This window comes from Oryctolagus cuniculus, chromosome 18, assembly GCF_964237555.1.
Source record: "Oryctolagus cuniculus chromosome 18, mOryCun1.1, whole genome shotgun sequence".
Classification (NCBI taxonomy): domain Eukaryota; kingdom Metazoa; phylum Chordata; class Mammalia; order Lagomorpha; family Leporidae; genus Oryctolagus; species Oryctolagus cuniculus.
Window position 1 is genome coordinate 66,641,213 of NC_091449.1, and position 14,507 is coordinate 66,655,719.

At 70.8% G+C, this 14,507-nt stretch overlaps 1 protein-coding gene across 4 annotated transcripts in view; it reads left to right on the plus strand.

Annotated features, from left to right (window-relative positions):
* Positions 1–14,507, plus strand: part of GSE1 (Gse1 coiled-coil protein) — a 299,545-nt gene that overhangs the window by 99,760 nt on the left and 185,278 nt on the right. For all 4 annotated transcript variants that reach the window (XR_011384131.1, XM_070062815.1, XM_070062816.1 and 1 more), the window contains exon 2: positions 5,534–5,714. Coding sequence is in view for 3 of the 4 variants with exons in the window: in XM_070062815.1 (XP_069918916.1) it covers positions 5,534–5,714 (181 nt within the window). In the remaining variant the exon portion in view is untranslated. The remainder of the gene's footprint in view (positions 1–5,533; positions 5,715–14,507) is intronic.

Sequence of the window (14,507 nt, forward strand, 5' to 3'; positions counted from 1 at the left end):
AATGGGCTGGTCGTGCTGCACGCCAGGCCTGCCTGGCACAGCCCTCGCCCAGCTCCGGTGGGAGGCCTCACGCGGGGGCCGCGGCTCGCATCACCTGGCCGCCCTGGTAGCCGGCGACGAACCCGTCTTTGGAGACCTGGGCCCTGTGTCCCCCGGGGCCGCGGGAGCCTGCAGGAGCCTCCCAGGTGCAGCTCCCGGCCCGAGCCCGGGCCCCCGCCCCCACCAGGAGGGCAGCAGCCGGAGGGCCCCTAATTGCCGCGCAGATGTGGCAGCCGCAGCCTCTGTGCGGTGCCGTGAGCCGATGCCTAATTACTCCCTGATTACTCATTTGCTGGGTGCTGTGTGTGTTCCATATCTAATAACTTTCCAATTACGCGCGGTAGCCCCGTGCATTTAATAACCCTTTAGTTCTCTGCCGACGGGGGGGGGGGGGCTCTGCCGCAGGCCGCCCCTCCCCCACCCCGCCTCCGCCTGGTCACCGCCCCCGCACTGCAGTGGTCCCGGGCCTGAGAGCCACTGGTCAGCGGGCACGGTGTCCTTGAGGGTGGGCTCTGGGGCAGCCTCCGTGGACCAGGTCCCAGGGCAGGGCTGGCCTCTGCGTGTCCCTCCGCTCTGCCCTCCTCCCCAGCAGTCGGCTCGGGCCCTGGGCCCTGTGTGTCCCCAGCCTGCCCGCCACCCTCGCTGGCTGGCCGGGGAGCTTTGCTGCGTCTGCTGGGCCTGGCTTGTCCGGGGGGCGGGTGGTGCTGTGGTCAGTGCCTGCTGGCCGCTGGCTCTCTCCCACCAGTGGGCTCCTGGTCTCTCTTCCCCGGCCCTGCAGCTGAGCTAACTCTGGAGCCCTCGCCAGCCCGGGCGCGAGGACACGGCCGGTCCCCGTGCGGCTGCGGCACCTGAGCGCGAGTCGGGCCCTGGCAGCGTTGAGTGAGTGCCTGCCGTGTGCCAGGCGCTGGCCTGGATTCTCAGCTCTGGGGGCGCTGGCTGGCCCTGGGCGGCCGACTTGGCTCTGCCGTGCCAGGTGGGGTGGTTGGGGCGATGAACCCGGCTGCGGATGTCAGGTGCCTGGCTCAGTAAACCTCGGGTGGGCGTCACTAGCCCATTTCCCAGGACCACAAACTGAGGGTCAGAGCGGCTGGACGGGCCTGGCCACTCGTGCTTCTGTCTGCCCGTGCGGGGCTCAAGCCCACGTGTGCTGTGCTCGGGGTGAGCCTGGCCCACAGCCGGGAGGCGCCTCGGGCTGACTGGGGGTCGGGAACACCGGACGCGGGAGCACGGCAGTTGTCGTGTCCAGCCACAGCTGGTCGGTGTGACTTCAGGGACCCTGGGTGGCCCTGGGCCGGCACTGGCAGGGGCCCAGGAGGAGGCCTTGCCCCGAGTCCCCCACCCGGCACCAGCCGTGGGCGAGGCCGGGATGCCTTCCGCGGCACACAGCCCTCTGGTTGGTGGCACCCAGGCCGCCAGCTGAGCCACTGGTTTTGAGCACATGCTGAGCGGGTGAGATCCTCCCACCCTGCAGACGGGAGTGGGGGGGGTGCCGGGGGTGGGGTAGGGGGTGCTGAGGGGCCAAGGCCACTCTGCTGAGACCGCCCAGCGACTCAGAGCGGCCAGGCCCCCGTGTCCCCGCCAGGGACCGTGCCCGCCGCAGGTGCTCCGGCTGCGGCGTCCTTGTGCTCAGAGACACCGAGGGCCTGGTGAAGATGATGCCCTGGGCGGAAGCCGCCAGAGACCGCGTGGCGCGGCTGTGCCACGCCCCGGGCAGGCAGATCCGCGGAGAGGCGGGAGTGACGCCGAGGGCACGGGTCGCCGGGATTTGGGGAGATGAGGATGTCGGTTACACAGCTGTGCAAGCGGCGTGCGTTACGTGGCGGAGCTGTGACACGGTAGTACTGGAGCGACCCCTGCCCCGGGGTCCCTGCACCCAGGGAGCGCAGGGAGTAACCGAATGAGCGGGAGGAGACTGCACACAGAGCATGCGCGGGAGACCGTGTGTCTGCGCCTGGGCGGGGACAGCGTCTGCCCCACCCCACCCCGCCTTGGTTTTCTGCAGGAATCTGGAGCTTGCTGGAGCCAGACCTCAAGGCCTCCTGGGGAGGAGCTGGGGCGCCCCCTTGGCCCCTAGGGGCTCTGGGAAGTGGGGCCGCCCTGGCCGCTCCCCCTCTCGGGGCCCGGTGTGCGCCCACCCCTTGCTGTCAGACGCGGTGGTTTCCAGAGGCCCGGGTGCGGCGTCTCTTGCGTACGGGCAGCCGTGGCTGGCAGAGGAAGGCGCCATGAACCCGCTGGCTCCCGGCCCTGCTGTCAGCCCCAGAGTCGCCGTGGATTCGAGGGGGCAGGGCTGGGCTACGCCCACGTGGCCACCAGCACAGGCAGCCGCGCCTGCCCTGGGCGTGGCCCAGGCTCCCCAGCAGCTGGACAGCCGCTGACGTGAGCAGGGTTGAGACCCGGGCCCTCCCGACAAAGAAGGGGAGAGGCTGGACCGCAGGGGCGCCTGCACCTGCCCCCGGCCGCTCCCGGTGCCGTGCCCAGGAGTGCTTTCGGCCTGGGTTGGCTGCCGGCAGCACCCTCGCTGTCCCAGGGCTGTGCTGGGTGGCCCCCATCCCCCATCCCCCGTCCCCCCGTCCTAGGATATCAAGGTGCCGGCTGTGCCACATCCTTGCCCAGGGGCTCTCCCAGCCAAGAGCCTGTCGGGCCCCGAGGGCTGGAGGCTGCGGTGGCCAGCTGCAGGGGAGGTGTCCCGGACGTGGGCTTGCGGCTCTCGGGACTGCGCGCACGCGAGGGCACGCGAGGGCCTGGGCGAACTGTGCGTCCCACTGCAGGGATGGGCCGCCGCACGGCTCCTTGCTGTCCCCGTCTGTGGCGCCCGGGCTGCTGTGGGCTGTCCCTAACACTGTGGTCAGAGGCCGCTGGCGAGAGACCCTGCCCCATGGGCTCCAGTCCTCCAGCGCGACACCTGCTGGCCCTGGCAGGCTGCCGCCTCCCATGCTCTGCCCCGCGCCGTGTCCTTGTCACGGTTTCCCTCCTGGTCCCGCGGGCACACACGTGGCAGTGTCTCGTCCTGGCTTGAGGAGGGCGGCCCGCTGGGCAGGCCTGGTGCACCGTGGCGGCGCCCAGCCTGTGTGTGTCCTGCCTCTGCCGCGGCTCCCAGACTGCCTCCCTGCCCCCACCAGGAATGTTGTGCTTCCTGTCTCCGCCCCCTAAGTCCTTCTCCTCTTAGTAGCCCAGTTCAAATTCTGCCTCCTCCAGGAAGCCTGCCTGGATTTCTGCAGCCCTTGCACGTTCTCCTGTCTGACCCCCCGTGGCACTGTCCCCCCGTGGCACTCCCCCGTGGCACTGTCCCCCTGTGGCACTCCCCCGTGGCACTGTCCCCCCGTGGCACTGTCCCCCGTGGAACTGTCCCCCATGATGCTCTTGCTGGCACTGATCGGCACGTCGGAGCTCTGTCCCCGGTTGCCTGGCAGCAGAGCGCAGATCTCTGAGCGGCGGATTCCCGTGCACGCTCACGCCGTCCCTGGCCTGGTGCCCCGCGACCTTCTCAGCCGGCCGGCTGTCGGGGGTTAACCGTGCTGGTTCTTGTAAGGCGTGAGACCATGCCTGGATGCCGCCAAGTTGACGCTGGCATCCCATATCAGAGTGCATTTTCTGGCCCAGCTGCTCCGCTTCCGATCCAGCTCCCTGCTGTGGCCTGGGAAAGCAGCGGAAGGTGGCACCCGCCACCCACGTGGGAGGCCAGGGCGGAGCTCCGGCTCCTGGCGTTAGCCTGGCCCAGCCCGGGCTCTTGCGGCCACGTCTCTGCCTCTCCCTGTATCACTCTGCCTTTCAAATAGGTCTAAACAACAACAACAACAACACAGGCTCCTTCCTGCCCTGCTCCCTGCTGGGCCCGCCACGCCTGCGGGACCCCCGTGCCCTTCCCCGGTGGCTGTGGGCCCCTCCCCCAGCAGGACCCTGAGCCTGAAGGAGCAGCGGGAGGGGTCAGGGGTCAAGGCTGGGGCCGCCTTGCGCATGGACACTGCCGGTCTCACCCTGTCAGCCTCCATGGCAGCCTGACCCCACCCCCACCCCGGGCTGGCCGGACGAGCCCTGGCCCGGCAGCCTGCCCCGGCACTCCTTGGCATCCTGGCAGACGGAGCGTGAGGCTGCCAAGTTGCCGAGTCCCCGCAGGGTGGGAGCCACGTCTGTGGGCGGTTCCAGCCAGCGGAGCAGCCCACCCTGGGCGCCACCCGCCGCTGGCCGCAGCCTAAGCTGCCCGCGGGACCTACAGGGCTGTGGTCTGGGCCGTGGCACCACGTGCATCCCATAAATTAAAGTGTTCCTGGGACACACGGGGAATTGTACACCCCCCCCCCCCCGAGGCCGGCGAGCGTCCGAGGCCTCCTGCGCCGTCCGCGTCACCGGGGCTCGGGTTTCCCGGCGCCAAGCCCGCGGCACAAGGGCTCAGCCTGGCGCTGCTTTGCACCAGCCGATTGCCAAGAGTGGGGTGCCCGGCCCTCGGGACTGGGCCCTGCTCGCCCCTCAGATGTTCAGGGGCCCCTCCTGCTGCCGTGGCCAGCGGCGGGCCCTGGCCTCCTGTCCAGGTCTCTGCGGAAGCCCCCGCCCCCTGCTGGGGGCTGAGCCTGCGTTGTAACCCCCGGCTCCCGCCGTGCCGCTCTCGGCCTCAGTTCCCCAGGTTGAGCGAGCTGAGGGCACACACGTGCCCGGGGCCGCAGCGCCGAGGCCTCGGGGCTCCCCGTCTGCCCCAGGGCAGGGCTGGGGAACGGCCTTCCGGGGGCAGTATAAAGCCTGCGACGGTGTTCGGTGTGGCCCTGCCAAGGCCCTCACAGGCCCGGCTGCTCCGCTTCCCATCCAGCTCCCTGCTGTGGCCTGGGAAAGCAGCGGGGATGGCCCAGGTGCTTGGGCCCCTGCAGCCGCTCCTGGCTCCTGGCTCCTGGCTTCGGATCGGCCCAGCTCCGGCCATTGCGGCTGTTCGGGAGTGAACCAGCAGATGGAAGACCTCTCGCGCTCTCTCTCTCTTTCTCTCTGTCTCTCTCTCTCCAACTCTGCCTTTCAAGTAACTAAATCAATCTTTTAAAAAAGACTTGGTGACTGTAGCTGGCTGATTTTTGAGCTGATGGTTTTGTGCGCCCAGGTGTGACGTGACGAGTCCCGCGTGACCCTTCACAGAACAGAGCGCCCCAGCCTGGCTCCGGGGCCCCAGAGCTCCTGACGTGTAGCCGAGATGCCGGGGCGCCAGGCCCAGGGCTCTCTGGCGAGGAGCACGGGATCAGCTTTGCCACGGCGCCCCAGGGGACGGGGCTTGGCCAGACCTGCAGGCTCAGCCCCGCGCTCCCTCTTAAATCCCCTGGGTATCGTCCAGGGCTGGCCCGCCGCCAGGAGGGCCCGGGGAGCGCGGCCTGCGGTGGGGCCGGGGGCCGGCGCCAGCTTCCGGGGCCCGCTGTGCCGCGAGCCCACCGCGTCCCTGAGCGCGGAGGCCAGGCGTGGAGGGGGAGGGAGGCGCCGCGTGGCTGTGGGCTGAGCTCACCGTGTCCACCTCCTGTCTTCGCAGGTCGCGTCTGCATCTCTGGAAGCGTCCACGGCCGCCCACCCCCCTGCCCGGGAGCCCGAGCCTCGGCCGGGCGGGCCCGCCGAGAACCTGTCCAAAGGCCCCCGGACCGCACAGGAGCAGAGGCCAGCCCGGGGCCAGCAGAGCGGCCAGCACGGGGACGGAGGGGACCCCCCGGGCACAGGTACGGAGACGCCTGCTCTTTGTGTTTCTGGGTGCTGGGCAGGGGCCACGCGGCTCCACCCCGAGTTCTCGCTGCGCCGGCCGAGCCTGCGGCCGGGGCGCCCGCCTGGGTGTGGGATGTGGCTCCCGTGGTTTCCCGCGGCTGGTTTTGCTGCCTGGGCGTCGTGGTGCGCGTGCCAGCCTCTGCCGGGTTTCTTTGATGTTCGCCACGCGTTTGTTGGTTTCTGGAGCCGACGTCTTGGCTGGCTGGGTCCAGGGTGGGTGGTTTCCGGCGTGCGAGGACGTGGGCGAGCTGTGGCCGGGGCTCACGTGCGGGTTTCTCTCAGGCTGGGCAGGGGGCAGTGCTGTCTGGTACCTTGTTGTCTCACACCCACTCCCACCACCCCAGGAGACGTGGTGGACCCCCCTGGGGGCTCCCGAGGCCTTGCGGCTGGGCCTGTGGGACCCGGGCCAGGAGCTGTGAGCAGGGCCGGCTCGCACTCCTGGGCTGCATGTCTGTGTCACGTGGCCGCCGGGGACCCCAGCCCCTTCCTGCCTCAGACAGGCCCTGGGGCTGTCAGCGGGACCTTGCAGACGGAGCTCTGGCCAGGGCGGCCCTCGGAGCCTCTGGGGGTGTCCTGCCTCCCCCTGCTGTCTCGTAAGAGGACCCGAGACCCCCAGCCCGGCCCCCACGCCCTGCTGGCCACCATGAAGGCGGCTCAGAAAACAAGCATTTGGGACAGGACGGCTGGTAGGGCACGAGGTGGCCTGGCCGGGTTCCCTGAGTCCCAGGTCGCTTTGGCCTGGACCTGAGGCCGAGGGCTGTGGTCAGGGCAGGGCTCCCGGGAGGTGGTGGCCCGCCTGGCTGCCTCGCCCGCTTCCTCAGAGCCTGGCTGAGCGGTCCAGCACCGAGCAAGGCGTGGTCTGGCCGGGACTCTGACCTGGGGGCCCTTGCTCCACCGAGCGGCCGCGCGGACGCCTTTGCCGGGGCTGTAAGGGAACTGGCGCCGGGTCGGGACGGAGTTTGGTTCTGGTCGCAGCTGTGGTCTGAGAGCGTGGTGCCGGCGTCCTGGCAAGGCCGTCAGGGAGGGAGGCCGAGGCATGAGCTGACCCCGCTTGAGGGACCATCCCCCTCCCCAGGGTGGCGCCCCAGGCCCACTGCCCTCCACAGTGCACGCAGGAACGCACGGGCCTGATGTCGCCGGCTGTGGTGAGGGAGCAGGTGAGCTGATGCCGGCGGGCGCCTGGAGGGCCGCGGGCCCCAGTGTGTGCCGTGCACCAGCCGGCTCGGAGAGGCGCAGCACCCGCTTCCGGCCACACGGCCCTGGGCTCTGGACGCCGCTGCAGCCACACTCACCGAGTTGCTGCTCTGACCTCTGACCTTGAAAGCAGAGTGACCTCCCAGGGAGGGGCCCTGTCTGGAGGCACTCCAAGCCCCTGCCCGTGCCCCCCATGGCTGTGGAGGACCCGTCTCCTCCGTGGTCCAGGCACCAGCCCCTCCTTCCGAAGGTCCCGGTGTCGGTGTGTATGGGGCGTCTCCCTGAGGCTCCGGGGCGCCACGGGGTGCAGCAGCTCCGGGGACGTGCACTATTGAGGCGGGGCGGAGCCGGGCTCGGGCTGGGCTGGCGGCGTGCAGGGGCCGGGTGGGGCAGGCAGGGGCACGAGGCCCACGCCTGCCAGCTGCTCCCCTCCGCCTGGGGGCAGCTTCCCAGCCGGAGACGCCAGGAGCGCGTCCCGCAGAGGGCCCCGCCCGGTGGCCGCTGCTGCTCGGAGTGTGGCAGTGACTAATGGCTTCTGATACACCTGCTGCCTCTCATCCGCCGGCCGCCGCGGGCCCAGCTGTGCCCTGCCAGCCGGGAGGCGGGGCGGGCGCCGGCGGACAGGTCGGCACGGAGACGGAGACGGGGTGCACACACAGCACACGCAGGTGCAGGTCTCCCGCACGGAGCACACACAGCACAGACCCCGTAGGCACACCCTCACGCGGGGTCACAGAGGGACGCACACGCAGTTCACACGGCTGTGCACATGGGCACACGTGGGCGCAGAAACAGGCACGAGTCCTATACACAGACACCCCCAGATGCACACGGGCACTGGGCCCTTCTCTCATGCCAGACACGTGCACACGCACACGCCGCCTGTCTCTCCCTCCTCCGGGCGCACCCCAGGGGGCTGAGCTGTTTGCCCCCGCAGTGCTGCTCCCCCTCCCCATGGCACCCTGCAGGGCTCTGCTCGTCCCCAGTGTCCTGCACGTGTGTGGCCCCCTGCACAGGGGGAGGAGGCAGCACGGTGGGCCGTGGGACGCGTGTGGCTGGGATCCGAGTCTCCGGCCCCAGGCTCTGCTACTTCCCAGCCTCAGAGGCTCTCAAGGCTCAGAACCTGCCCAGGGCTCAGCCGCTGCCCGCAGCCTGGCGACGGTGACACGGGACGACCGCTTGGAAGGTTGCACAGGTTGCATACTGCACAACTCCAGGCAATGTTACGCGCTTGTGGGCTCTGCAAGTGAGCTTCCTGCCGGCTGCCGGGGCCACACGGGTGTCCTTTCTGAGCCGAGAAACAGCTTGCGCTGTGGTTACAGGTGTCATCTCCGTGGGGCGGCGGCCCCTCTGATGGGAGCGGGTGGCGTCAAACCAGGCCCAGGGGCCCGCGGTGTGAGGGAGCGGTTGTGCCGCTGCCCGGGACCCCGGCATCCATGTGGGTGTGGGTTCGAGTCCTGGCTGCTCCGCCTCTCACCCAGCTCCATGTGAATGCACTTGGGAGAGCAGTGGAGGATGGCCCACATCCTGGGGCCCCTGCACCCGCGTGGGAGGCCCGGAAGAAGCTCCCGGCTCCTGGCTTTGGCCTGGCCCAGCCCTCCCGTTGCAGCCAGTGGGTGGGAGCCAGTGGGTGGGAGCTTGCTCTCTCTCTGATGCTCTTCAAGTAAGCAACCTGTAGAAGACGGGGAAGCAGGCCCAGGGCAGCTGCCCGGTCCCGGGGGGTGGGCTGCCCGCCCCCTCCCCCACCCTTCCGGCCAGCGTCTGGCCCCAGCTGACCGTGTCAGAGGCTTTGGGAGGGCCGTGTCCGGTCTCTGCCCCCTGCTGGTCCTGCCCACGGGGTCTCTTGTCCGTGTGCCCTGGGCAGCGCCAGCACCAGTCTGAGTGCACACCAGGGAACGCGGGTGTCTGTGTCCAGATGGGCATTTGGCCGCGCGCCCCGGGGTCCGAGCCTGCGCCCCATCCCACCCCACCCCCACAGCCATGAGCTGTTTCCTGGCTCGGGGGCCTGGGGCTCCTCAGAGGCCCGTCCCGCGCCTGGAGCCGCCGCACGGGTTGGGCCAGGAGCCCTGGCAGCCGTGGGGTGGAGCCCTGGCACTTACCCTCCAGAGCCCCCAGGGCGTGGCAGATGCTGCCCCAGCACGGGGCCGGGGGAGCCGCGAGGGCAGCTGGTGACCGGCGGTCCTGGCCCGGCGGCCTTCATGTCTCCTTTGTTGGGCCGGAGACTCCCAGCAGCCGGGACTCGGCCTCCGGCGCCGGGACGGTGGGGCCTGCCCCGGGGTCCCTGGCTCAGGAGCCTTGGCAAGCGTGGCCGTGCGGCTGGGGTGCTGGGCAGTGCCCAGCGGCAGCTGCTCCGGAGGCCGCGGGGCGGGGGTGGAGGGCACGGGGCGGGGGGTGGAGGCTGCGAAGGCTGCAGCCGCTCTGGCCCCCGGCCCTGCCGCTTCTGCTCCTGTGCGGGGCTCCTGCCGCAGCCTTGGTCCCCGCCGCACGTCCCCAGCTTCCCCGGGGCCCGGCTGTCCGGCTCTCTGCGCTCAGTGCTGTCCATGGGGGAGCTTCTTATAGGCCGGGTGCGGGCTGGCGGGTGGGGCAGGGCAGGCGGCCGAGAGCGGTGCCCCAGCCGGGCAGGGCGCAGACACCCCCCGGACTGCTGCTCTGATCCCGCGCCGCTCAGCCGGGGTAGGAAAGGGCATTCCACGGGGCAGCTGGGACGGCGCACAAAGGGCCCGGGGCGGGGGTGGGCGTTGTCCGGGCGCAGTTGCTGGAAGGGGGCCTGGGGCTTTGCGTGGCAGCGGGGGTCGGTGGGGGACCCCAGGACTGCAGCCCCGGGACAGGGCGCAGACCCCTCTCTGCGGCCCACCTGCCCGTCCCCTGGGGTCAGGGTCCTCGTCGGGCCTCGGCAGTCACGGTCACTCATGCAGTCTGTGTCTGCAGGGCGGGGAGGGGGCCGCTCTGCCCTGGTAGCCCCAGGCCGTGGGAGGAGCCTGTGCCAAGGCCCTGGGGCGCACTTCTCTCCGTGAAGGCAGGCCCCGGCCTCCTGGCTGCCTCCTCCCCGGCACCTGGCACGCCCAGGTGGCAGGTGTCAGCAGACTTCTGTTGAACAAATGGAAGCGCTTATGTCGCGGCTGGGGCGGGCGGGTGAGACGGGCGGGGACGCGGTCTGGCAAGCGCGGGCCGTGTGCGTCTCCCCCGGTTTCCTGGGATGTTCCTCCCTTCCAGAACCTTCTCTCTCTCTGGGGCCCGGGATGGGGTTGATGTCTGGCTCAGCTGGGCAGCCCTCTCTGTGCCGGGAGAATTCCCAGGGATTCCACGAGGGGCGCAGACACCTGTTTCCAGCCGGGTCCGCTGAGCCCGGCCCCGGAGCCCGTGAGGCTGCCCTGCTTGTCCCCGGGGGCTCTTGGAGGTCACATCAGGGTCAAGGGCACTTCAAGGTCACCCTGAGTGATTGAGCTCTGTTCGTGTGCAGGTGCCCACGTGTGCGGGGGTGGGGGTGGGGTGTCTGGCCAAGCACGCCCGTGGCTGCCGTGACCGATCACGGGCACTGAGTGGCTGAGGACGGAGGGTGCCCTGGGCTGGGAGCCCCACGTGGGTCTCAGCCCCACACGGCAGCAGGCTGGCTCCTTCTGGGGGTCCCTGGGGAGAATCGGTTTCCTGCTCTCCCAGTTTCGGGGGCGTCCACGGCTCGCGGCCTCTGCTCACCTCCCTCCCGCGCCCGCCTCCCCTTCCAGCCGTCGCCCCAGCTGGTCCCAGGGGTGCTCTCCCGTCTCACACCTGCGGGGTGGGAATCAGGTGGCGTCTTCCCGGGTTGGGGCGGGGGGCGCTTTTGGCATCTGGGCAGAGCTGCGGTGCCATGAGCTGCAGGGCTGGGGGCAGGGCTCCTGACTGAGGAGCAGGCCAGCTGGGAGGGGCCCTGGGCGGGGCCCTGGGAGGAGTGGCTTAATGAGTCAGCCCTTTGCTGGCCACACCCCCGAGGGCCTGAGACGAGTGTGCAGGGTCAGCCCTAATGGTGGTGCCCTCTGGGCCATCGCCGGGCGAGGATGGCGCCCACTGGAACCCCCCGAAGAGCTGACCTGCAGCCCCTGCCCGGGGCGGCCCTGGGTGTGGAGCTTGTTGGGTGCAGTTTCCTGTTTGCTCAGAAGGTGGCGCAGTGGAGCACCAGGCACCTGGCACCTGGGCTGCCCCAGCCGCTGTCCCTGCTGCCCACCCTGGCCTGGGAGAGGGGCTGCACTGCACAGCAGACACTGTGACCGGTGTGCTCCAAGAAGCAGGCTGGGGGCCCACCCTGGGGTGCCTGTGCCGTCGTGCAGCTAAGCTGTGGTCCGCACCTCCAGCTGCAGCTCGGCTGCTCCCTGGTATGGCCGGAGGGGCTGTAGCAAGGGGCAGATCGGTGGAGAGCACAACTCAGGAGGGCTTCAGGGAGGAGGCAGCCCTTGGTCTCGGAGGCGAGGAGACACAGGTGCTGGCAGGTCCTCCCCCTGGAGCGGTGTGCCCTGGGAGGGTTCCGTCGTCTGCCTACCTCGGCAGTGCCCCTGTAGGATAGCAGAGAGCCAAACCCCGTTCTGGGCACCCTCCAGCTGCCCGCTCCCCTCTGCCGCCCCCGGGACCCCACCCTGGCTCTGTGCCGTCCTCCGCCCTGCGGTTTTCCCTGTCCCCAGGGGCACCCGGCAGGGCCCTCTCCTTGTGCCCGAGCGCCTTGCCCTGCCTGTGTCACCCTGGGCCGGCGTGGAACGGGCACTGAGCACAGGATCCCTTCTCCCTCCACCCAGAGGAAAACAGCTAGTAAGCGCCTACTGCATGCCAGGAAGCTGAGTCCTAGTGGAAAGTGTGGGCCCTTTGGGGGCCAGGACCAGCCTGGCAGTCCTGAGGATGGAACTCCCCCGGGAGTCTCCCCCAGCCCCTGGACCTCTCCTTGGGTCGGGGCACCTCCTCCTGGACGCCCAGGGTGCCCTCCCTCAGGAGCGGAGCGTGGGAGCGGTCCCCAGCACAGGCCAGCCCTGCGGCTCTGGTCTGCTGGGCAGGCCACCCTGTCGCTCAGAACCCTGCGCCCCCGCCCCCATCCTCGGGCCGCCCCCGCTGCCAGGGCTGGACGGCGGCCGAGGTTGGCGGTTGGGCTGGCAGGGCTGCCCGCCTCACGGCACCCTGATGGCAGCTGGGCACAGCCAGGGCCTGCGGCTGGCTGGGGGCTGTGCTGCTCCCTGCCCGCCGCCCACCGGGCGTGTGGTCCCGTCCAGGACCCAGGAACAGAGCCCTGGCTCTGATCTGGGAACCGTGGGAGGCGGGCTGTCACCACGGCGGCAGGAGCTGGAGGCCAGCCCAGACGGGAGAGGAGGGGGCCGTGTCTGCGCCTTCCCCGGCAGCGCCGGGCCCTGCCAAGCCGCAGGGCCACCCCCAGCCTGGGAGTGGGGGTCCTGCCAGGCAGAGGGCAGGAGGCCAGGGCCAGCTGGGGACGTGTGGGGGCTGCGAGGGGGGAGATGGGACAGCAAGGGGATAAGGTGTCTGCTGGGGGGGGGTCCCAGGGCTGCGGGGGTCTGGCTGCTCCTGTGTGCACAGCCCTGGGCTGTCCCACCCCCACCTCCCTCTCGTCTGTGCTGCCAGCCGCAGCTGGAATCCTGGTCCCCCAGGCCCACGGGCCTGGGATGTCGGTGTTGTCCTGGTGTGGGTGACAGGGCGTCCCCAGCCAGTGAGCTGGGCAGACGGCGCGCGTCTCTGGGTGACCTGTAGGGGGTGCTGGTGCCAGACCTGGGGCTGCCTCGTCCCTGCCCCTTCTCACCCCAAAATCCTGGCTTCCTTGGAGCCCCGGGACAGAGAGGCCGGCCCTGTGCCCTTGGGGGGCTGCCGCACCGCTGTGAGCCTCTCTGTCCTCTGAAAAGCAGAAGTAGCGTCCTGTGCGGCCTGGGGGGAGGAGGTGACGGACAGCGGCCGCTCCCGCCCACGCCCGCCAGGCTGCTGCCAGCTCCCCTCTCCACGGTAGCGGGGGCCCGGCAGGCAGGGGGCTGGGGTCACCTTTCTTGTCCTGGAGGGGCGGCCGGCGCCTGGCTTGGCCTGGGTGGGCCCTGGGTTCATGGATGGTGGCCGGGTGTGGGATCGCCTTGCAGCCGGCCCGAGTGCCCACACGTGGAGCGGCAGGCGGGGGCCAAGGGCCCCTTGCCCGTCCCGGCCTCCGCTTCCTCGGCACAGGGAAGCCACAGCCCCCGGCGGCTGCTCCGTGGGCGGCGGCTGGGCCTTATCTCAGCCCCCTGCACCAGCGCTGGCTCAGGAAGGGGCTTATCAGCCCGGCCATCTGCACCCCAGCGGGTGGGAGACGTGTGCAGTTGGTGGCTTGCCCTGGGGACGGCAGCTCACTCCTCGTGACCGACCCCGGGCCAGGGCCAGGGCCAGGGAGCTGGGAGGGCGGCCGAGGCCCGTGGGGCGAGCGTGTCCGCCCTGCTCGGACGAGGCTTGCTCAGGCACAGCAGTGGGTTAGGGAGGCCCCGGCTTCAGACCGCGTGTCCGGCCCTGCCCGGTGCAGAGCTGTGCCCTCCCCGCGGCCCCTGCCAGCCCAGGGCAGGGGCCGCGGCTTCTCCGCCAGCCAGGGATGGTGTTCCAGGGCCCAGCGTGCGGGCAGACTGGTGACCGCCCCTCAGAGCAGGCTCCCCGGCGGTCAGCAGCACAGCCGTGCCGCCCGGCGTTCTGCACCGGCAGCCGGCCGCACGCGCTTCGTCCGGACTCCTCCCCGGCGCAGCTGCTGGCCCGTCTTAGCGACCCAGAGGCTGAGGCCCAGGTGAACCTGACGGCCTGCAGCCTCCGGCGCGCCCTGGGATCCCCGATTGTCCCGGGCAGGCAGTGGGGATGGCAGGCGGCCACACCCCCTGCAGCCCTCGCCCCTGCCCCCCCCCCCCTTAGTGCTGCTCCGGGACTCCCAGACCCCCACTGCCTGGGGAGAAGTTCCAGTCACCCACGGAGCAGGTGGTAGGCCCTGCCCCCTCTGGGGTCCATGCTGGCGGCAGTACAGCAGTCGGCGTCTCTACCTGTGCGGGCCGGTGCACGCCGGGTGCCCAGAGCTGTGGCAGGGCGCCGTGGCCTGAGGTCAGGGCCTGTTTGCTTCTCTCCTCGGACTGCCGTCACCCCTGCCCCCTCGCTCCCAAGATGTGAGCAGGCTCTACGGGCCCACGGCCGGAGAAACGCTGGTTCCCGCCCCATCACCGTGGGAGCCTGCTCGGGCCTCCAGGAGCGGCCCAAGGCCCGGGGGCGGACGTCCTGCTGCCCTGGCCCTCCAGGGCCCTCCCTGCCGGCTGGTGCCCTGAGCAGGACCAGGGGCCTGGAGTCCCATCCCCTGGCACGTGTTCCCTTGGCTGGCTGACCCCTAGACTGCCCGGGAGGTGCGGGATGGGTCGCCGTGGCCCCCCTGCTGCGGTGGCCCAGGGCCCCTAACAGATCCTGTGCAGCATCTGGGGCCCGGCCGTGAACCCGGCCGTGCTGGGCGTCCCCCGGGGCCCCGGTGCTGCCGTGCATGGCGGAAAGGGAGCTTGTTCGCCAAATCGGAGGCCAAGGCAGGTGCAGGACCGGGGACTGGGCAGGAGGTT